General features: G+C 53.6%; 1 protein-coding gene across 12 annotated transcripts; it reads left to right on the top strand.

Moving 5' to 3' along the window:
* Window positions 1–2,328: 2,328 nt before the first annotated feature.
* Window positions 2,329–21,644, top strand: GIPR (gastric inhibitory polypeptide receptor). Of its 12 annotated transcripts, XM_063620796.1 has the most exons (15): window positions 2,329–2,430; window positions 3,447–3,497; window positions 3,609–3,724; window positions 4,788–4,887; window positions 5,393–5,500; window positions 6,932–7,035; window positions 8,476–8,579; window positions 9,090–9,234; window positions 11,664–11,823; window positions 12,038–12,098; window positions 12,447–12,516; window positions 12,643–12,731; window positions 12,825–12,963; window positions 19,206–19,247; window positions 19,331–21,644. In XM_063620796.1, exons 3-15 carry the CDS (start codon window positions 3,653–3,655, stop codon window positions 19,535–19,537), a joined length of 1,401 nt encoding a protein of 466 aa, XP_063476866.1. In that variant the 5' UTR covers window positions 2,329–2,430; window positions 3,447–3,497; window positions 3,609–3,652; the 3' UTR covers window positions 19,538–21,644. The 12 variants fall into 12 exon arrangements, with proteins under 12 accessions (XP_063476866.1, XP_063476872.1, XP_063476861.1 ...); XM_063620802.1 differs by having other exon boundaries at window positions 3,447–3,475; window positions 19,206–21,644; XM_063620791.1 differs by having other exon boundaries at window positions 3,447–3,475; window positions 12,447–12,731.
* The last annotated feature ends 1,556 nt before the right edge of the window (window positions 21,645–23,200 follow it).

Raw genomic sequence — 23,200 nt, 5'->3', positions numbered from 1 at the left:
AAGGAGGGGAGGAGGGGAGGAAGGGAGGAAGGGAGGAAGGGAGGAAGGGAGGGGAGAGGGGAGAGGTGAAGAGAAGGGGAGGGGAGGGGAGGGGAGGGGAAGGGAGGGGAGGGGAGGGGAGGGGAGGGGAGGGAAGGGAAGGGAAGGGAAGGGAAGGGAAGGGAAGGGAAGGGAAGGGAAGGAAAAGTCCTTTGCAGCAACATAGATGCAGCTGGAGGCCATTATCCTAAGTGAATTAACACAGGAACAGAAATCCAAACACCAGATGCTCTTACTTACAAGTGGGAGCTAAGCGCTGGGTACACATGGACACAAACATGCGAACAACAGACACTGGGGACTCCTAGAGGGGGCAGGGAGGGAGACAAGGGCTAAAAAACTACCTGTTGGGTGCCATGCTCACTACCTGGGTGATGGGATCATTTATATCCCAAACCTCAGCGTCGTGCAATACACCCCTGTGACAAACCTGCACATGTGCCCCCTGAATCTAAAATAAAAGTTAAGGCCAGGCACGGTGGCTTACACTTGTAATCCCAGCACTTTGGGAGGCTGAGGCGGGAGGATTACTTGAGGCCAGGAGTTGGAGAACAACATGGCCAACATGGTGAAACCTCATCTCTACTAAAAATACAAAAATTAGCCAGGCGTGGTGGCGGATGCCTGTAATCCCAGCTACTCTGGAGATTGAGGCATGAGAATCGCTTGAACCCAAGAGGCAGAGGTTGCCAAGTTGGCGCCACTGAACTCTAGCCTGGGTGACAGAGTGAGATCCTGTCCAGAAAAAAATAAATAAATAAAATGAATTAAAATAAATAAATAAATAAAATAAAAGTTGAGGCTGGGTGTGATGGCACATCCCTGTAGTCCCAGCACTTTGGGAGGCTGAGGCGGGAGGCTGAGGCAGGAGGCTTGCTTGAGGCCAAGAGTTGGAGACCAGCATGGCCAACATGGTGAAACCCCATCTCTACTAAAAATACGAAAATTTTAGCCGGGTGTGGTGGCGCACACCTGCAGTCCCAGTTACTCGGGAGGCTGAGGCAAGAGAATCTCCTTAACCCTGGAGGCAGAGATTGAAGTGAGCCAAGATGGCGCCACTGCACTCCATTCTGGGGGACAGAGTGAGACCCTGTCTCAAAAAAAAAAAAAAAAAAAGTTGAAATTATTTTTAAATAAAATGGTGGGGCATGGTGGCTCATGCCTGTAGTCCCAGCTAGTCAAGAGGCTGAGGTGAGAGGATCCCTTGAGCCCAGGAAGTGGAGGCTGCAGTGAGCTATAATTGTTCCAGTGCACTCCGCTCTCATAAATAAATAAATAAATAAAATTTAAAAAGGATTGTATGGGCCGGGTGTGGTGGCTGTCGCCTATAATCCCACCACTTTGGAAGGCCAAGACATGTGGATCACCTGAGGTCAGGAGTTTGAGAACAGCCTGGGCAACATGGTGAAACACCGTCTCTACTAAAAATACAAAAATTAGTCGGGTGTGGTGGTGTGTGCCTGTAATCCCAGCTACTTGGGAGGCTGAGGTGGGAGAATTGCTTGAACCCAGGAGGCGGAGGTTGCAGTGAGCTGAGATCGTGCTACTGTACTCCAGCCTCGGCAACAGAGGAAGACTCTGTCTCAAAAAAAAAAAAAAAAAATGTATGTCTGTGAGTAACCACACAACTGCATACTGCATATATTTATTTCATGACAATCCTTCCTTGAATCCCTGCTCTGAAAGATTCTGGGGACCCAGTGGTGACCCAGATGTCCTGGCTCTGTCCTCCCGGGCCACACAGGCTAGCAAAGCAACAGTGTTTGTGATGAAACCCGGTGATTGCGTGAATGTGTGTGTGATTGACAGTGTCGTTGGAACTGTGGGACACTATGAGTGTTACTGTGTGTGTGCAGGAGTCCACAGCCCTGGGTATGTGACTGTGTGTCACTGTGGATGACTGTCAACCTGTGAGTGAGAGACTGTGGCTGTCTGGGTGTGACCGTGGGACTGTATGGGTGTGATTGAATGTGTGACTACATAACAGCTTGTGAGGTTCTGTGACTGTGCCTTTCCATGGCTCAGCCTATGGGATTGTGTGTGACACTGCATGTTTGACTGAGTGACTGAGGCTCTGGGAATGAGTGGCGGTGGGGGGTGGTAACTGTGGGTGGGACAGCATGACAGATTGTACACACTTGGTGCAGGGGTCCTCAGGACGATGAGGACAATTCAGTAACTGCCCTCCCTCATGACCTTGATGACTGCCCGCTGCTCAGCTCTCTGCCCTAGAGCTCCCCGCTTCCGTTCCCTGTCCCGCCTTGGCCCCGCCCCCTCCCACCACCCCGGGCTGCCAGCGCCTGTCACCTCTCCCAGAGCCAAGACGAGGCAGTGGAGGCAGCGGTGGCAGGGGCTGCGGGAGCAAGTGACCAGGAGCAGGACTGGGGACAGGTGAGGGCTCCCCAATCCCAGCCCATTCTCCCTGCCCCCCTTGACCCCTCAAGTCTCTGGCACTCTCCCTCTCTGCTTCTCTGCCCTACCTTTGTCTCTCTGTCTCTGTGCCCACCACCGTCTCTGCTCATCTCTGTCTCTTGATGTCTCTGTCTGCTTGTTTCCATCTCTGGTTAGCTGCTAGATAACTTCTCTCTCCCCTGCTCTGTCTCCCTCCACGTCTCTGTCTCCTCTTTGTCTCCTAGCCCACGTTTGTGTCTCTTTCTGTTTGTTTTTCTCTGATCTCTGGCTGGGGGTCTCATTCTGTCCCTCCGTCTCTGCGCCTCTCAGTCTTTACATTTCTGTCTCTGGTGTCTGTGACGCCGTTGTCTGTCCTTCTGAGGCTCGGCCTGAGATCCTCTCTGCTTCCCTCTGTCTCTACGTGGAGCCGCCGGGGCGCGGGTGAGTGGGTGTTGGGCGTTAGATAGACCGATTTCCAGGCATCTATCTACACATCTAACCCCGGATCTGTCGCTTCTCTAGTCCCTAAGTATTTGGATGCTGGGAAAGGGTTGTTCCACTTACTCTGGGCTTTATCTACCCCCAGCGGGGAAAGTTCTGTAAGGTCGGGTTCCTATCTGTGCTAGAAAACCCTTTGGGCTTGGAGAGTGGGAGCTCGGATGGGCGTTTCAAGTTCTCCACCAGGCTGTGGGAACTCGGGCGTTTCGAGTACCCCACTAGGGGGTACTGAAAACCTTCAAGTTTTTCAGTTCCCCATAGAAAAGGGGTCTAGGCTGACGGTTTCTACTCCCTCCTCTCCAAGGCGGTCCCCGGGTTCCCAGGAGTCTGTAGGTCCAGACTCGCGGTGGCACTGACACTTCCGCCCAGCGTAGCTCTAGGGCAACCGCCCGCTCAGCAAACACCCCCCTTCCACCTTTGCTGCCCCAGCAACAGTCAGGGGCGGCCGGGGAATCGCTTAAGGGGCCCCTCCCACCACCGGAGTTCCACCCACTCCGCGTGCCTCTCCCTCCCCGCAGATCATCACGCCTGGGAGTTGCGGGAGCAGGTGCGCTGCCTCGGAGTCCCGCGTGCGTACGGCTCCCCCGCCGTCTGCCCCTGTGTGTGAATCCCTGAGGCGGGGTGACGCTGGGGTTGGAGTAGGAGGGCAGAGGTGCTGACCTTGCCCTGGGACCCTCCAGGCCTGATCGCCCCTGCACGAACCAGACCCTTCGCCGCCCTCACGATGACTACCTCTCCGATCCTGCAGCTGCTGCTGCGGCTCTCACTGTGGGGGCTGCTGCTCCGGAGGGCGGAGGTGAGGACGCGAGGAGCCAGAGGAGCTCCAGGCTTGGAGGGAGGTATGGGGACGGTTTTAGGGCTTCCCTCGTCAGGGCGCTGTCGCTCACGCCTGTAATCCCAGAACTTTGGGAGGCCGAGGCGTGTGAATCACCTGAGGTCAGGAGTTCGAGACCAACCTGGCCAACATGGTGACACTCCCTCTCTACAAAAAAAATACAAAAATTAGCCGGGCATGGTGGCGGCCGCCTGTAATCCCAGCTACTCAGAAGGCTGAGGCAGGAGAATCGCTTGAGCCCGGGAGGCAGAGGTTGCGGTGAGCCGAGATCGCGCCACCGCACTCTAACTTGGGTGACAGAGTGAGACTCTGTCTCAGGAAAAACAAAACAAAACAAAAAGGCTTGCCTCAGCGCAAAGAGAGTTTCAAGACTGCCCCGCTTGCCCAGATTCGAGTTGTTGGGTGGTGTTTTGTTTTTTTTGTTTGTTTTCTTTTTTTGAGAGAGTCTCACTCTGTCACCCAGGCTGGGATGCAGTGGCATGATCTCGGCTCACTACAACCTCCGTCTCCCGGGTTCAAGAGATTCTCCCGCCTCAGCCTCTCGAGTAGCTGGGACTACAGGCGCACTCCACCACGCCCGGCTAATTTTTGGATTTTTAGTAGAGACGGGGATTTCACCAGGTTGGCCAGGCTGGTCTCGAACTCCTGCCCTCAAGTGATCCACCCGCTTCCGCCTCCCGAAGTGCTGGGATTACAGGCGTGAGCCACCGCGCCCGGGCCCAGATTCGAGTTTTGATTATTGTTTCCACTCCTTTTTCTTCCCCCAAAAAATCCTCCTGATAATTCCCAGCCACCCCCTCCCCAATTTTCTTGAAGGTTTTCAGTCTCCCATGGCAGCTCCAGTGGGTGGCTTCCAGGCACCCCACCCCAAGACTTGGAACTGGTTTCCAAGCCACCCAAGACCCCTGAGCAACACGCAACAGACCCTCGGAGCCTCTCTGGGGCGCTTCTGGGCCACATGGACCTAGCAGCCTGGGAGCGGGGGTCGGTCTTGCGGGGAGTCCTCCCTTCTTTCTTTTCCTAGACAGGCTCTGAGGGGCAGACGGCGGGGGAGCTGTACCAGCGCTGGGAACGGTACCGCAGGGAGTGCCAGGAGACCTTGGCAGCCGTGGAACTGCCTTCAGGTGTGACCAGGAGGGCTGGGGACGCGGGGAGGACCTGAGGCTGAGAGGGGTGGGCTTGGGGTGGGCCTTGGGCTGACGGGCGGGGAAGAAATCTTGGGGCGCTGTGGGCTGGAGAGGCCCGGGGACTGACCTGAGCGTGGTGGGAACTGGGGCAGGACCACGGTTCCTGGGGGAGGCCTGGGAAGAAGCTTGAAATGGGAGGAGCCTTGGGCGGGGCCTGCACAGAAATAAACCTTGAAGGGGGCGGGATTTGGGATGGAGATTGGGAAGGGCCCCTCCGGGTGGGACGATCTGGGGCGGGGACTTGTTTGGTGGGAGGAGCCCAGAGTGGGGCCGGGAGGAGGGGCGGAGCTTTGAGGCTGGTGGGAGGAGCTTGTGGCCTAACCGGGAAGGAATGCCCTCCAGGTGGGCGGGGCTAGAGCCGGGCTTGGTGTGGCTGGCGGAGAAGCGCTGGCCCACTGCGCAGTAGGTCGACTGAGCACCTGGCCCCCGTGCCCACCCCCAGGCCTCGCCTGTAACGGGTCCTTCGATATGTACGTCTGCTGGGACTATGCTGCACCCAACGCCACTGCCCGTGCGTCCTGCCCCTGGTACCTGCCCTGGCACCACCACGGTGAGGTGCTCCCTGGGCCCGGAGCCCTCCCCAGAAACAAACAGCTGCTAACCTTTGCCCCCAGACGCCTACATCCGAGTCCCACAGCTCACCTGCACCCCTCTCCTGCTCCTCTTTGTCCCCTACTCCTTTCCAGCAGGCTGGGTTTCTCCTGTCTGTCCAACCCTGCCTATCTCACATAACGCAGCTTCTCTGTCTCCGTATCTCTTTCTATTTATTTATTTGGAGACGGAGTCTCGCTCTATCGCCCAGGCTGGAGTGAAGTGGGATGAACTCGGCTCACTGCAACTTCCGCCTCCCAGGTTCAATCGATTCTCCAGCCTCAGCCTCCCGAGAAGCAGGCGCGCGCCACCACACCCGGCTTTTTTTTTTTTTTTTTTGTATTGTTAGTAGAGACAGGGTTTCACCATGTTGGCCAGGCTGGTCTCGAACTCCTAACCTCAAGTGATCCGCCGGCCTTGGCTTCCCAAAGTTCTGGGATTACAGGCATGAGCCACCGCGCCTGGCCACCACAGGATTCTTATTTTGTCTCCTTTTCCTGAGTCTGTCAGTTTCTGGGCATCTTAACCTAACTAGCAACGTCGCCTCAGACAGTTTATTTAACCTATTTTTTTTCTTTTTGAGACAGAGTCTGGCTCTGTCACCCATGTGGTGGCAGCATCATAGTTCACTGCAGCCTCGGAACTCCCGGGTTCAAGCGATCCTCCCGCCTCAGCCTCCCAAATAGCAGGGACTACAGTCGCACGCTAATACACCCAGCTAACTTTTTTAAAAAAATTGGCAGTGACAGAGTCTTGCCATGTTACCCAGGCTGGTCTTAAACTCCTGGCCTCAAGGGATCCTCTCACCTCAGCCTCCCAAAGCACTGGGATTACAGGCCTATTTAACTTTTGTTGTTTTTGTTGTTGTTGAGACAGAGTCTCCCTTTGTTGCAAGGCTGGAGTGCAATGGCGTGATCTCGGCTCACTGTAACCTCACCTCCCGGGTTCAAGAGATTCTCCTGCCTCAGCCTCCTGAGTATCTGGGACTACAGGCGCACGCCACCACACTCAGCTAATTTTTGTATTTTTAGTAGAGACAGGGTTTTACCATGTTGGCCAGGATGGTCTCGATCTCTTGACCTCGTGATCCACCTGTCTTGGCCTCCCAAAGTGCTGGGATTACAGGTGTGAGCCACCGCGCCCGGCCTTAACATTTTGTATCTCAATTTTCCCATATGTAGAACTAGGTTAAGGATATTACCAATTCCATGTGCTTGTATGAATATTAAATTAATACAAATAACATGCCATATAAGGGTTTATCATCATCATCATCATCATCATCACCACCACTTCGGCTCTCTCCCTCTCTGTTATTGCCTCACAGTTTGTCTTTCTGTATTTATCTCTTTCTCTGTGTGCCTTAATTCCCTCTCTTCTTTCCCCACAGTGGCTGCAGGTTTCGTCCTCCGCCAGTGTGGCAGTGATGGCCAGTGGGGACTTTGGAGAGACCATACACAATGTGAGAACCCAGAGAAGAATGAGGCCTTTTTGGTAAGAAGAGGTGAGGGCTTCAGGTCAGGAGTCCAGGGAGAGATGGAAAGGCAGTAGATTCAGGCAGGGCCTAAAACCCCTTGAACTGTTCAGACCTCTGGGTTGTAAGTGAGGGAAACTCAACTCAGACTTGCTTCAAAGAGAGAAAGCCGTATTGCCTTCTGTGATGGAAAAGAATAAGATGGCCGGGTGCTGTGGCTCACGCCTATAATCCCAGCACTTTGGGAGGCCAAGGAGGGTGGATCACTTGAGGTCAGGAGTTTGAGACCAGCCTGGCCAACATGTCAAAACCCCATCTCTACTAAAAATACAAAAATTAGCCTGGCATGGTGGTGTGCACCTGTAGTCCCAGCTACTCAGGGGGCTGAGACATAAGAATTGCTTGAACCCAGGAGGCAGAGGTTGCAGTGAGCCAAGATCATGCCACTGCACTCCAGCCTGAGTGACAGAGCAAGACTCCATCTCAAAAAAAAAAAAAAAAAAAAAAAAAGAACGCTGTGGTTGGGCCGAGCTCAATGGCTAATGCCCATAATTCCAACACTTTGAGAAGATGATTGCTTGAATGCAGGATTTTGAGACCAGCCTGGGTAACATAGTGAAACTCCATCTCTACAAAAAATATAAAAACTTGGCCGGGAGCAGTGGCTCATGCCTGTAATCCCAGCACTTTGGGAGGCCAAGGCGGGCAGATCACGAGGTCAAGAGATTGAGACCATTCTGGCCAACATGGTGAAACCCCATCTCTACTAAAAACACAAAAATTAGCTGGGCAGGCTGGGCGCGGTGGCTCACGCTTGTAATCCCAGCACTTTGGGAGGCCGAGGCAGGCGGATCACGAGGTCAGGAGATCGAGACCACGGTGAAACCCCGTCTCTACTAAAAAATACAAAAACTTAGCCGGGCGTGGTGGCGGGCGCCTGTAGTCCCAGCTACCCGGGAGGCTGAGGCAGGAGAATGGCGTGAACCCGGGAGGCGGAGCTTGCAGTGAGCCGAGATTGCGCCACTGCACTCCAGCCTGGGCAACAGAGCGAGACTCCGTCTCAAAAAGAAAAAAAAAAAAAAATTAGCTGGGCATGGTGGCGCACACTTGTAGTCCCAGCTACTGTGGAGGCTGGGGCGGGAGGATTGCTTGAGCCCTGGGGGGCGAGGCTCCAGGGAACCATGATCCTGCCAGAGTACTCCAGCCTGGGCAACAAAGCAAGACTATGTCTCAAAAAAAAAAAAAAAAAAAAAAAAAAAAAAAAATCTGGTTGGCTGGTCACATGCCTCGTGCCCTGGAGCTGAAGGGTTGAGTCGGCCCTTCTCAAATAAGGGTAAGCAGTTCCCCAAGATAAAATAGGGTATTTGGGCAGAAACAAAGAGCAGAAGTCCTTCCAGTCTCTCTCTGGGTCTGGGGCTTCGAGCCAAGCCTTGTTCCCTTCCCCTTCTTGCCCCGACCAGGACCAAAGGCTCATCTTGGAGCGGTTGCAGGTCATGTACACTGTTGGCTACTCCCTGTCTCTCGCCACACTGCTGCTAGCCCTGCTCATCTTGAGTTTGTTCAGGTGGGACCTTAACCCTGAGTGGTGGTGGCAGAGATGTGAGCTCGGCCTCAGTTTGTCCAGTAAGATGAGGTGATCTGTTTCCACCAGGTCCAACCATCCACTGGTGGTTCTATGGGGAGCAGTGGGGGTGGTTAAAGGAGCTCTGTGTGGCCGGGCGCGGTGGCTGATGCCTGTAATCCCAGCTCTTTGGGATGCCAAGGCAGGAGGATCGCTTGAGCCCAGGAGTTTGAGATCAGGCTGGGCAACATAGTGAAACCTTGTCTCTACGACAAATAAAAAATGAGCTAGGCATGCTGGTGGTGCACCTGTGGTACCAACTATAGGGGGGCGCTGAGACAGGAGGATTGCTTGAGCCCAGGAGGTTGAGGCTGCAGTGAGCCCTGATTGTGCCACTGCATTCTAGCCTGGGTGACAGAGTGAGACCCTGTTTAAAAAAAAAAAAAAATAGAGCTGTATGTGGCTGAGGACAGCTCTCCAGGGGCCCCCAAACTACCTTCCAAATTCCCCTAGGCGACTACATTGCACTAGAAACTATATCCACATCAACCTGTTCACGTCTTTCATGCTGCGAGCGGCGGCCATTCTCAGCCGAGACCGTCTACTACCTCGACCTGGCCCCTACCTTGGGGACCAGGCCCCTGTGCTGTGGAACCAGGTGGGCATCCTCCTTCCATTCCTCCAAATGAGAATCTTGCTTCTCTGGTGGGACCAGGAAGTTCTCAGTCCATTTCCTACCTCCTACACTCTCCACAGTTTATCTGAGTTGGGAGTGTCCCTCTCCAAATGTGTCTTGGGGTGGGGGATCAAGACACATTTGGAGAGGGAACCTCCCAACTCGGCCTCTGCCATCATTGAACTCTCCCAGCCTATCACTCCCATATTGGAATTTTCCATTCCTCTCCCTCATTATCTCACCCATCATTGAACTTTTTCACCAATGAGAGAATCCACCTGCTGGAGGTGAGACATGGCAGGATACGAGAAAGTAAGTGGGGGCGGGGTTGGTGCCAGTTTGTTACTAGAAGAGAGGGTGGGAGAGACTAGAGTCTGGGAGCAGACGTGGTAAGAACTATCTGGTTGAAAGTTGGACCATACCAATTGTTAAGAAGCTGCACGCGCCCAGGCACAGTGGCTCACATCTGTAATCCCAGCACTTTGGGAGGCCAAGACGGGCAGATCACGAGGTCAGGAGTTCAAGATCAGCCTGGCCAATATGGAGAAACCCCGTCTCTACTAAAAATACAAAAATTAGCTGGACGTGGTGGCGCGTGCCTGCAGTCTCAGCTACTTGGGAGGCTGAGGCAAAAGAATCGCTTGAACCCAGGAGCAGGAGGTTGCAGTGAGCTGAGATTGCGCCACTGCACTCTAGCCTGGGTGACAGAGCAAGACTCCGCCGCAAAAAAAAAAAAAGCCATAGCGTGGCCCAGCAATGGCTCATGCCTGTAATCCCAGCCCTTTGGGAGGCAGAGGTGGGCAGATTGCTTTTTGCCCAGGAGTTCAAGACCAGCCTGGGTAACATAGCAAAACCCCATCTCTACAAAAACATACAAAAATTAGCCAGGCATGACGGCCCTCGCCTGTACTCCCAGCTACTTGGGAGGCTGAGATGGTAGGATCACTTGAGTCCAGGAGGTCGAGGCTGCAGTGAGCTGTGATGCTGTGATAGCGCCAGTGCAATCCGGCAAAAGATTGAGACCCTGTCTCAAAAAAAAAATAAATAAAATAAAAACTAAAAATAAAAAGAGGGGCCGGGCACGGTGGCTCATGCCTGTAATCCAAGCACTTTGGGAGGACGAGGCAGGCAAGTCACAAGGTCAGGAGTTCAAGACCAGCCTGACCAACATAGTGAAACCCCGTCTCTACTAAAAATACAAAAATTGGCCGGGTGCGGTGGCTCACGCTTGTAATCCCAGCACTTTGGGAGGCCGAGGCGGGCGGATCACAAGGTCAGGAGACCGAGACCACGGTGAAACCCCGTCTCTACTAAAAATACAAAAAAAATTAGCCAGGCGTGGTGGCGGGCGCCTGTAGTCCCAGCTACTCGGAGAGCCTGAGGCAGGAGAATAGCGTGACCCTGGGAGGTGGAGCTTGCAGTGAGCCGAGATCGCACCACTGCACTCCAGCCTGGGTGACAGAGCGAGACTCCATCTCAAAAAAAATAATAATAAAATAAAATAAAATAAAAATACAAAAATTAGCTGGACGTGGGGCACATGCCTGTAGTCCCAGCTACTCGGGAGGCTGAGGCAGGAGAATCACTTGAACCCAGGAGGCAGAGATTGCAGTGAGCAGAGATTGTGCCATTGCACTCCAGCCTGGGTGATAGAGCAAGGCTCCATCTAAAAAAAAAAAAAAAGAGGAAGCCATAGGGCAGGAGAGTCCATAATGTGGGTACTGGCAGGAGAGTTCAGTTCTTAGAAGGAGCTGGGGTGACCAGTGACAGAGGTCACATTTTGGGGATCTAGGGGGAACTGACAGCAATGATGGAAGGTGCCAATTATTTTTTGTTTTGTTTTTGTTTTTTGTTTGTTTTGTTTTTTTGAGACGGAGTCTCAAAAAAGAAGCTGATTCTTTTTTTTTTTTTTTTGAGACGGAGTCTCCCTCTGTCGCCCAGATTGGAGTGCAGTGGTGCAATCTCGGCTCACCGCAACCTCCGCCTCCTGGGTTCAAGCGATTCTCCTGCCTCAGCTTCCCAAGTAGCTGGGATTACAGGCGCCCGCCACCACGCCTGGCTAATTTTTGTATTTTTAGTAGAGATGGCGTTTCACCATGTTGGCCAGGCTGGTCGCCAACTCCTGACTTCAGGTGATCCGCCCACCTCGGCCTCCTAAAGTGCTGGGATTACAGGCGTGAGCCATCGCACTCAACCAGATACCAATTGTTAAGGGGTTCAGAGTGGGAGAGTCCATACAGGGAAAGGGAATAGGGTGAGAGAAACCAATCACAGACACCATTCACTGGGGACACAGAGTGGAAGAACCTTTGATGGCAAGAGATGGGATGGAAGGGCGATCAAGGTTGGGGGAGGCTGGGAGACACCCGGGCAGCGCTGACTACCCCTCTACCGGTCTGGCCCCTCCCTAGGCCCTCGCTGCCTGCCGCACGGCCCAGATCGTGACCCAGTACTGCGTGGGTGCCAACTACACGTGGCTGCTGGTGGAGGGCGTCTACCTGCACAGTCTCCTGGTGCTCGTGGGAGGCTCCGAGGAGGGCCACTTCCGCTACTACCTGCTCCTCGGCTGGGGTGAGCTCCGATCCCGTTCCCCGCCCAACCCAGCGCGCCTCTCCTCGGCTCCCCCAACTGCCCTGCTGGTTGGCCTCTGCGGGTCTCCTCCCATCTCTAGGCTTCTGCCTCCCCCACCCCAACAGAGGAATTCCGCGGGTCTTGGGCCTGACGGGGCCCGTGAGCGCGCTGACAGCTGCGGCGGGGTGGGGGGGCGGGGTCGGGGTCTGCACAGGGGCCCCCGCGCTTTTCGTCATTCCCTGGATGATCGTCAGGTACCTGTACGAGAACACGCAGTGAGTTGCAGGGTCTGGGGCGGGGCGTGGGAGGTGGGCGGGGCTTTGAGGCACGTGGGCGGGTTGTGATGGAAACGTGGGCGGGTTGTGATGGAAACGTGGGCAGGGTCGGAAGGCTATTAGGTGTTGGGGAGACGCGGGCGGGATCCAAAGGAATGGGGAGCTAGGAAAGGTTATGTTCGAGGGCAACCGGCGAGGGGAGGGGGTGGGGCCTGGATCGTAATGGGCAGGACCTTAGAGAATGTGTGTGGTCTCAAGTGCGGTGGGCGGGGCCTAGCGAGCAAATGAGCTTGGTGATCGGTGAGTCTAGAGTTTTTCTATCTCTTAGCTCTACTCCGCCTTCCCCAGGTGCTGGGAGCGCAACGAAGTCAAGGCCATTTGGTGGATTATACGGACCCCCATCCTCATGACCATCTTGGTAGGATCGGTCCCGCCTCCACCAGGCCGTCCTCAGGGATTTCCCATTCTGGGAAGTGGGGTGCCACCTCCTCCTGCCCCTCCGGAATGGGATCGCGGCTGGCTTAGCCCTTATCTCTCCCCACAGATTAATTTCCTCATTTTTATCCGCATTCTTGGCATTCTCCTGTCCAAGCTGAGGACACGGCAAATGCGCTGCCGGGATTACCGGCTGAGGTGAGAGCATGCGTTGGGGACCGAGGGGAAGGGGCCGGGTGCGAGATGGAGAACCAGGGCTGCGGGATCACTGCTGCCGCCCTCTCTCCCCAGGCTGGCTCGCTCCACGCTGACGCTCGTGCCCCTGCTGGGTGTCCACGAGGTGGTGTTTGCTCCCGTGACAGAGGAACAGGCCCGGGGCGCCCTGCGCTTCGCCAAGCTCGGCTTTGAGATCTTCCTCAGCTCCTTCCAGGTGCTCAGGCAAGGGTGCAGGGGCTCCATCCTTCCACCCAGGGCCTCCTCCCCAGAGGGGCACGAAAGCTACAGTTCTCTGGTGCAGCCACTGAATGGGGTGTGAAGACGGGATTTAGTTCCTTCATTCATTCTTTTGTTTTCTTTTCTTTCTTTTTTTTTTTTTTGAGACGGATTCTCGCTCTGTCGCCCAGGCTGGAGTACAGTGGCGCGATCTCGGTTCACTGCAGCCTCTGACTCCCGGGTTCAAGCGATTCTCCTGCCTCAGCCTCCAGAGTAGCTGGGATTACAGGAATGTGCCACCACACCTGGCTAATTTTTGTATTTTTAGTAGAGACGGGGTTTCATCATGTTGGCCAGGCTGGTCTCCAACTCCTAACCTCAGGTAATCCACCCGCCTTGGCCTCCCGAAGTGCTGGGATTACAGGCGTGAGCCATGGCGCCCAGCCTGTTCATTCATTCAATACAAAATACTGAGCTAGGACTGTCCTGGGCTGCGGGGAGCAGCAGGGGCCGGGACAGGAGATTGGTCCTGTCAGTGCTGCCTGCTAGTGAAGAGTGAGGGCTTGGAGGCTGGACACAGCTGGGGCCAAATTCAGGTTCTGTCACTTTCTAGCTGTTTGCCAGCTGTGTGGCCTTCACCTCAGGGTTGAGGGTAGGAAGAGGTAAATGAGGTACCGACGTGCAGAATCTAAGGAAAGATTCATTCCAAAATTGAAGCCCACCCTACACTTGCTTGGTTTACCTGAGTCCCCAACCTGCTTCACCTCATTCGGCCTGTTTTCTCATCTCTAAAGTGGAGAAAATACCAGTCTCAGTGGACAAGGCTGTTAATTCATTAAATTCAGCAAAAAATAGGCCGGGCGCGGTGGCTCACGCTTGTAATCCCAGCACTTTGGGAGGCCGAGGCGGGCGGATCACGAGGTCAGGAGATTGAGACCACGGTGAAACCCCGTCTCTACTAAAAATACAAAAAATTAGCCGGGCGTGGTGGTGGGCGCCTGTAGTCCCAGCTACTCGGAGAGGCTGAGGCAGGAGAATGGCGTGAACCTGGGAGGCGGAGCTTGCAGTGAGCCGAGATTGCGCCACTGCACTCCAGCCTGGGCCACAGAGCGAGACTCCATCTCAAAAAAAAAAAAAAAAAAAAAAAATCAGCAAAAAATTGCTGAGCATGTATATATGCTAAACACTCCTCCAGGCTTATCACAGGGATACAGCCAAGAACCAGATGGTCCCTACCCTCCAGTGGGAAAGACACACTAAACACACTACAGAAGTAAGGCATACAGCTGGGCGCAGTGGCTCACACCTGTAATCCCAGCATTTTGGGAGGCCAAGGCAGGCGGATCACCTGAGGTCAAGAGTTCAAGACCAGCCTGACCAATATGATGAAACCCTGTCTCTACTAAAAAAATAGAAAAATTAGCTGTATGTGGTGGCGGCTGCCTGTAATCCCAGCTACTCAGGAGGCTGAGGTGGGAGAATCGCTTGAACCCGGGAGGTGGAGGTTGCAGTGAGCCGAGATCACGCCACTGCACTCCAGCCTGGCCACAGAGGGCGATCATGTCTCAAAAAAAAAAAAGGAAAGCATATAGAATGTCAGATGGTGAGATGTGCCTAGAGGGAGAATAAAGCAAGAAAAGAGATGAGGAGTGTCCACTGAGGGATGGGGTTACTGTTTTATTTATTTTTATATTTTTAGAGATGAGGTCTCCCTCTGTTGTCCAGGCTGGAGTGCAGGGTTGTGATCCTAGCTCACTGCAGCCTTGGACTCCTGGTCCAAACCAATCCTCCTGCTTCAGCCTCCTAAGTAGCTGGGAGCACAGGAGCAAGCCATCACACCTGACTAATTTTTTTTTTTTGAGACAGAGTTTCACTCTTGTTTCCCAGGCTGCAGTGCAATAGTGCCATCTCGGCTCACTGCAACCTCCACTTCCCAGATTGGAGCGATTCTTTTGCCTCAGCCTCCCCAGTAGCTGGGATTACAGGGGTGTGCCACCATGCCCAGCTAAATTTTTTTTTTTTGGAGACAGAGTTTTGCTCTGTTGCCCAGGCTGGAGTGCAGTGGCATGATCTCGGCTCACTGCAACCTCCGCCTCCTGGGTTCAACCAATTCTTTGCCTCAGCCTCCTGAGTAGCTGGGATTACAGGCACGGCCACGACTCTTGGCTCATTTTTGTATTTTTAGTAGAGACGGGATTTCACCATCTTGGCCAGGCTGATCTTGAACTCCTGACCTTGTGATCCACCCACCTCAGCCTCCCAAAGTGCTGGAATTACAGGCGTGAGCCACCTCGCCCAGCTAATTTTGTATTTTTTTTATTTATTATTTATTTTGAGATGGAGTCTCCTGCTGTTGCCCAGGCTGGAGTGCAGTGGCACAATCTCGGCTCACTGCAAGCTCTGCCTCCCGGGTTCACGCCATTCTCCTGCCTCAGCCTCCCAAGTAGCTGGGACTATAGGTGCCCGCCACGACGCTCAGCTAATTTCTTTTTGTATTTTTAGTAGAGATGGGGTTTCACCGTGTTAGCCGGGATGGTCTCTATCTCCTGACCTGACCTTGTGATCCACCCGCCTCGGCCTCCCAAAGTGCTGGGATTACAGGCGTGAGCCACCGCGCCCGGCCCAATTTCGTATTTTTAGTAGAGATGGAGTTTCTCCATGTTGGTCGGGCTGGTCTCAAACTCCTGACCTCAGGTGATCAGCCTGCCTTGACCTCCCAAAGTGCTGGGATTACAGGCATGAGCCACTGTACCCGACTGTTTTCATTTTTTTTTGATATAGAGTCTCACTCTATCACCCAGGCTTGGAGTGCAGTGGCGTGATCTCGGATCACTGCAACCTCCGCCTCCAGGGTTCACGCATTTCAGCCTCCTGAGTAGCTGGGATTACAGGTGTGCACCACCACACTCAGCTAACCTTTGTATTTTTAGTAGAATCGGGGTTTTACCATGTTGCCCAGGCTGGGCTCGAACTCCTGGCCTCAGCTGATCTTCCCACCTCGGTCTCCCAGAATGCTGGGATTACAGGTGTGAGCCACCACAACTGGCCAAATTTTTGTATTTTTTTGTACAGATTGGGTCTTGCTATGTTCCTCTGGCTGGTCTTGGGCTCCTGGGCTCAAGTGATCCTCCCACTTTGGCTTCCCAAAGTGCTGGGATTACAGGTGTGAGTCACCATGCCTGGCCAGGTTGCTGTTTTAGGTGGGGACAAGGGAAAGCATTTCTGAGGAGACACTGAAGAAGGTGAAGGGACAAGCCAGGCAGGTATTTAGGGAAAATGTTTCAGGAAGGGAAATATCAAGTACAAGATCCCTGAGGAGGAGAGTAGCTGGCGAGAGGGAGGAAGACCAGGGTGCCTGAAGAATGGGAGCCAGTAGGGAGGCTGTGAGGAGATGAGGACGGAGAGGTGAGGGGCCTCGGGGGTCCAGGTGAGGACTTCGGCTTTTCCTCTGCTTGAAGCAGGGGCCATGGGAGGGCTCTCAGCAGAAGGATTTGGTCTGAGTGAGATTTTAACAGCATCATGGAAAGTAAAACTAAAATAAGCAATGTCTTAAAAATAGTATGTATACAGGCCGGGCGCGGTGGCTCACGCTTGTAATCCCAGCACTTTGGGAGGCCGAGGCGGGCGGATCACGAGGTCAGGAGATCGAGACCACGGTGAAACCCCGTCTCTACTAAAAATACAAAAAAATTAGCCGGGCGTGTTGGCGGGCGCCTGTAGTCCCAGCTACTCGGAGAGGCTGAGGCAGGAGAATGGCGTGAACCCGGGAGGCGGAGTTTGCAGTGAGCCGAGACTGCGCCACTGCACTCCAGTCTGGGTGACGGAGCGAGACTCTGTCTCAAAAAAAAAAAAAAAAAAAAAAAAAAAAAAAAAAAATAGTATGTATACATAGTTGATTTCTATTAATTTATCAATGTCTTATTAATTATAAAAGAGAAATGCATTTTATATTAATTTAAATTTAAATTTGGATGTTGAATATGTATACATTTATGCAAACATAAGCAACTAATTTGGCTGGGCATCATGGCTCACTTTGGGAGGCTGAGACAGGAGAATTGATTGAGCCCAGGAATTGAAAACCAGCCTGGGCAAGGTAGTGAGACCCCCATCCCTCTTTTTTTTTTTTTTTTTTTTGAGACGGAGTCTCACTCTGTAGCCCAGGCTGGAGTGCAGTGGCATGATCTCGGCTCACTGCAAGCTCCTCCTCCCGGGTTCACGCCATTCTCCTGCCTCAGCCTCTCCGAGTAGCTGGGACTACAGGCGCCCGCCACCACACCTGGCTAATTTTTTTTTTTGTATTTTTAGTAGAGACGGGGTTTCACTGTGGTCTCGATCTCCTGACCTCGTGATCCGCCCGCCTCGGCCTCCCAAAGTGCTGGGATTACAAGCGTGAGCCACCGCGCCCGGCCGAATTTTTTTTTTTTTTTTTTGACAGAGTCTCGCTCTGTTGCCCAGGCTAGAGTACAGTGGCGCAATCTCGGCTCACTGCAACTTCTACCTCCCAGGTTCAAGCAATTCTCCTGTCTCAGCCTCCTGAGTAGCTGGGATTACAGGTGTCCACCACCACGCCCAGCTAAGTTTTGTATTTTTAGTAGAGATGGGGTTTCACCATGTTGGCCAGACTGGTCTGGAACTCCTGACCTCAGATGATCTACCCGCTTCGGCCTCCCAAAGTGCTGGGATTACAGGTGTCAGCTACTGCACCCAGCCAAGATCCCCATCTCTACCAAAAATAAAAAATTAGCTGCTGGACGCGGTGCCTCATGTCTGTAATCTCAGCTCTTTGGAGGCCAAGGCAGGCGGATCTCCTAAGTTCAGGAGTTCAAGTCCAGTGTGACCAACATGGAGAAACCCTGTCTCTACTTAAAACACAAAAATTAGCCAGGCTACGTGGCACATGCCTGTAATCCCAGCTATTCAGGAGGCTGAGGCAGGAACATCGCTTGAACCCGGGAGGCGGAGGTTGCACTGAGCCTGAGATTGTGCCACTGCACTCCAGCCTGGGCAACAGAACAAGACCTTGTCTCAAAAAAAAAAAAAAAAAAAAAAAATTAACTTGATATGGTAGTGCATGCCTGTAGTCTTAGCCACTCTGGAGGCTGAAGTGGGAGGATCCCTCTAGCTCAGGAGTTGAGGCTGAAGTGAGCCACGATCACTCCACTGCACTCCAGCCTGGGCAACAGAGCCAGACCCTGTCTCAAAAACCAAAAACAGCCTGGGTGCGTTGGCTCACGCCTGTAATCCTAGCACTTTGGGAGGCTGAGGCGGGCATATTGCCTGAGCTCAGGAGTTCGAGACAGCCTGGGCAACATGGCAAAAATTCTGTCTCTATTAAAAACACAAAAAAATTAGCTGGGCGTGGTGGCGCATGCCTGTAATCCCAGGTACTTGGGAGGCTGATTCAGAAGAGTCGCTTGAACCTGGGAGGCCGAGTTTGCAGTGAGCTGAGATCGCATCACTGCACTCCAGCCTGGGCGACAGAGCAAGACTCTGTCTCCCTGTCTCCAGAAAAAAAAAAACAGTAACACAATCACCCTAAATTCTCACAACTACTACTATATTACTGCTTCATTTTCCAGATGAAGAAACTGAGGCACAGTGCAATTAAGCAGCTTGCCCAAATGGGAAAGAAAGTGGAAAGGTGGTTTTTGAGTCCAGGGAGTCCACCTCCAGGGTCCGCAGTTCTTAACCCCCAGCCAGCAGTGCTCAGCTAACCTTCTGGGGCAAACAGTGGGGTTGGTGTGGGGGAAGCCAGGAACCAGTGAAAAGATGACCCTGATAGTTTAAGACCACGGTGGCGGTAGCTGAGGTGCTTCAGGGCCTGGCAAGGGCTCGAGCTTATTAAGAGAACAGTTACAAAGGCCAGGCGCGGTGGCTCATGCCTGTAATCCCAGCACTTTGAGAGGCTGAGATGGGTGGATCACCAGAGGTCAGGAGTTCGAGACCAGCCTGGACAACAGGATGAAACCCCGTCTCTACTAAAAATACAAAAATTAGCTGGGTGTGGTGGAGGGCGCCTGTAATCCTAGCTATTCAGGAGGCTGAAGCAGGATAATCGCTTGAACCCGGGAGGTAGAGGTTGCCGTTTGCCAAGATCGTGCCACTGCACTCCCGCCTGGGCAATAAGAGCAATATTCCGACTCTTAAAAAAAAAAAACAAAAACGGGGAGGGAGGCGCGGAGGCGGTTACAGTCCTGCCCTCACCAGCGATGTAACCTCCGCGCCTCCTCTGGGCAGGGCTTCCTGGTCAGCGTCCTCTACTGCTTCATCAACAAGGAGGTAGGAAGAGCACCGGCCGCCGCCCCCGCCCTCTGGCGGCAGCGCGTGGTACGGCGCCGCCTCTGAGCGCCTTCGTGTCGCAGGTGCAGTCGGAGATCCGCCGTGGCTGGCACCACTGCCGCCTGCGCCGCAGCCTGGGCGAGGAGCAACGCCAGCTCCCGGAGCGCGCCTTCCGGGCCCTGCCCTCCGGCTCCGGCCCCGGCGAGGTCTCCACCGGCCGCGGCTTGTCCTCGGGGACCCTCCCAGGGCCTGGGAAAGAGGCCAGCCGGGAGTTGGAAAGTTACTGCTAGGGGGCGGGATCCCCGTGTCTGTTCAGTTAGCATGGATTTATTGAGCGCCAACTTCGTGCCAGGCCCAGTATGGAGGACGCTGGGGAAATGGTGAAGGAAACAGAAAAAAGGTCCCTGCCCTTCTGGAGATGACAACTGAGGGGGGAAAACAGACCGTGAACACAAAACATCAAGTTCCACACACGCTATGGAATGGTTATGATGAAGGGAAGCGAGAAGGGGGCCTAGGGTGGTCTGGGAGGCGTCTCCAAGGAGGTGACACTTAAGCCATCCCAGAAAGAGGTGAAAGAGATCACTCTGGTGAGAGCTGGAGAACAGGATTCTAGGCGGAAGCGATAGCATAGGCAAAGGCCCTTGGGCAGGCAGGCGCTCAGCCTTGGCTGGAGTAGAATTAAGTCAGAGCCAACAGGTGGGGAGAGAGAGAGAAGTGGGCAGGGGCACCCAAGTTGGGATTTCATTTCAGGTGCATTGGAGATTCTTAGGAGTGTCTCTTGGAGGTAATATTTTATTTTTTAAAAAATGAGACAGGATGTCACTGTTACCCAGGTTGGTCTTGAACTCCTGGGCTCAAGCAATCCTCCCACCATGGGTCTCCCAAAGTGCTGGGATTACAGGCGTGAGCCACTGCACCTGGCCTTTTTTTTTTTTTGAAACGGAGTCTCAACTCTGTTGCCCAGGCTGGAGTGCAGTGGTGTGATTTCAGCTCACTGCAGCCTCCAGCTCCCGAGTTCAAGCCTCCCCAGTGCTGGGATTACAGGCACCGCCACCACACCTGGCTAATTTTTGTATTTTCAGTAGAGATGGGGTTTCCCCATGTTGGCCAGGCTGGTCTGGAACTCCTGACCTCAAGTGATCCACCCACCTCAGCCTCCCAAAGTGCTGGGATTACAGGCGTGAGCCACCATGCCCGGCCCAAATGGGCTAATGTTTTGTTTTGTTTTGTTTTTGTTTTTTTTTTTGAGACGGAGTCTTGCCCTGTCCCCAAGGCTGGAGTGCAGTGGCGCAGTATCTGCTCACTTCAAGCTCTGCCTCCCGGGTTCACGCCATTCTCCTGCCTCAGCCTCCCTAGTAGCTGGGACTACAGGCGCCCGCCACTACGCCCGGCTAATTTTTTGTACTTTTAGTAAAGATGGGGTTTCACCGAGTTAGCCAGGATGGTCTCGATCTCCTGACCTTGTGATCCACCCGCCTCGGCCTCCCAAAGTGCTGGGATTACAGGCGTGAGCCACAGCGCCCAGCGGGCTAATGTTTTAAACAGATCCTTCTTGTCTGCCCTGTAGAAGGACAAATTATCAGGGGCAGGGGTGGAAGCTGGAGCCCAGAAAGGAGGGGACTGCAGGTGGGAAGTGACAGTGGCTGGAGCAGGATGGAGGCCACTGAGGGGTATGAAGCAGTCGGATTTGAAGCTGTTTCAAAGGTGGAGGTGAGAGGATTTCATGAAGGATCACATGAGGACACAGCAGCAGAGAGGACTCCTTGGTTTTGGATGATGGAGAGACTAAAGATAGGGAGATTGGGTTCAGGCAGGGGGAGAACCATGTGTGCTCTTTGGAAAGGTTAGGCTGGCAGTGTTTGTAGGACAGGACACTGAGTGTAAGGGTCTGGAGCTCTCAGGAGAGGGGCGAGCTGGAGAGAGTAATGTGAGAGGCACTGGGTCCCGAGAGGGTGATTTGGTGTGGACCGGAGCACAGGTGAGGGAAGGCAGGCCTCGCAGCTGAAACCTTATATCCAGAGCAGCCAGGGCCACTGCTGGCTGCGGAGTGAGGATGCATATCCCCACTGTCCTTAGATGGGCGGCCCCTGGGACCTGGGAGAATGAGGGGGCATGCTGACAGTCTCATTGTAGCTGGACCACCTGTATATACACTCACAGGACCCTCATCCCTAAATCCTCCCCCTACACATATGCACACTTAGTTACTATATGGGTGTTGTCGAGCATTTTCCCTGGGGTCTGTGGCTCCCTGGACCGATGTGCCCCAAAGCTGAACTCAGCCTTTTCAAGCTTGCAGCCCTGCTGCCCAATTCCCCTACACCCTGCCTTGTGGGTTCTCGTGGGGTGGGGGCCTTAGGGCAGGGCCTTGTAAATAAAGTATAAGAAACAGTTGCTTTTTTTCTTTCTTGGGTAGAAGCATCTTCTTGGCAGTGTCACAAAGGGAAATGACCGAGGCAGGCTGCCTGGTGGAGTGGGGGCCCGTGGTGGCTTTACTCAAATTTATCCATGTGTTGCTACAAGAAAACGGGACACCTGCTGCCACTGTCCCTCCTAAGACAGTCCCCAAGTGGCCATGTTACATGTGATCTGTGACGTATACGAACGGATGGTACCTGCATCTTACGGTCGCCTGGCATGCCCATGAGTGACGCTTAGGACCATGCCTGGTGCTGGTGTGTGGGCAATGCTGGGCCAGTTTGCCCAGGGCTATTCTTGCCACTTCTACTTTTATTTCACCCTCTGGAGGCGGACGCAATGGAAAGAATGTGGGGCAGGAGGTGAGGAAGGAAATTCAGACAAGCTGAGCAGAGTGGCCAGGACTGGAATCTTGGGTGCCAACTCGCAAGGTGGGGAAACTGATTTCCATTTCCCGGTAAGTACAGGTCAACACCCGAGAAGGCAGGCAAGAATGGAACCCAGACTGTGACTCCAGGGCTGTGTCGCTTCCTGTATCAGAACCAAACCCCGGGTGACCTCCTGTCGCATGCTCCTTGTCCCAACTTTACAGATTAGGACGCTGCAGCTCCATCTTGCTACCCAGGAGTTAAGACTTTTTCTGGAGGACCTGGCTCCCCGGGTTTGGAAATAGTACCATTGTTTCCTGACTGGATGGCCCTGAGCAAGTTGCTTACCCTCTCTTGGCTTCAACGATCTCATCTATAAAATGGGATCGATTAGGCTGGGAGAGGTGGCTCACGCCTGTAATCCCAGCACTTTGGGAGGCCGAGGCGGCTGGATCACAAGGTCAGGAGTTTGAGACTAGCCTGGCCAACATGGTGAAATCCTGTCTCTACTAAAAATACAAAAATTAGCTGGGCGTGGTGGCGGGTGTCTGTAATCCCAGCTACTTGGGAGGCTGAGGAAGAATTGTTTGAACCGGGGAGGTGGAGGTTGCAGTGAGCGGAGATGGTGCTACTGCACTCCAGCCTGTGGGCAACAGGGTGAGACTCTGTCTCAAAAAAAAAAAAAAAAAAAAAAAACCAGCTCTAGTATCCACCCCACAGATGGTTGTTTCCAATTAGATGTAGTAAATGCACGCCTTTATAACCCCATAACCCATTGCCTTCTGTGTATCAGGCCTCTCTCTGCTGCAGGGTCCCTGCTCTGCCACAATGCTCACAGTGTATCTCAGGCTGTGACTTTCTTTTCTTTTTCTTTTTCTTTTTTTTTTTTGAGATGGAGTCTCACTCTGTTCCCAGGCTGGAGTGCAGTGGTGCGATCTCAGCTCACTGCAACCTTCACCTCCCAGGTTCAAGCGATTCTCCTGCCTCAGCCTTCCGAGTAGCTGGGACTACAGGCGTGCACCACCACACTCAGCTAATTTTTGTATTTTTAGTAGAGACGGGGTTTCACCATGTTGGCCAGGATGGTCTCCATCTCTTGATCTTGTGATCCGCCTGTCTTGGCCTCCCAAAGTGTTGGGATTACAGGGCGTGAGGCACCGCGCC

Source organism: Symphalangus syndactylus, chromosome 17, assembly GCF_028878055.3.
Source record: "Symphalangus syndactylus isolate Jambi chromosome 17, NHGRI_mSymSyn1-v2.1_pri, whole genome shotgun sequence".
NCBI classification, from domain to species: domain Eukaryota; kingdom Metazoa; phylum Chordata; class Mammalia; order Primates; family Hylobatidae; genus Symphalangus; species Symphalangus syndactylus.
This window is presented reverse-complemented; position numbering and strand designations above follow the sequence as displayed.

What these genes read in the sequence shown, in the direction of transcription:
- GIPR (XM_063620793.1), top strand. Translation starts at nt 3,653, where the DNA reads ATGACTACCTCTCCGATCCTGCAGCTGCTGCTGCGGCTCTCACTGTGG. An exon ending in CTCATCTTGAGTTTGTTCAG is followed by an intron (nt 8,580 to 9,089) that starts GTGGGACCTTAA and finishes AAATTCCCCTAG; the next exon opens with GCGACTACATTGCACTAGAA. An exon ending in TACCTGTACGAGAACACGCA is followed by an intron (nt 12,099 to 12,446) that starts GTGAGTTGCAGG and finishes CGCCTTCCCCAG; the next exon opens with GTGCTGGGAGCGCAACGAAG.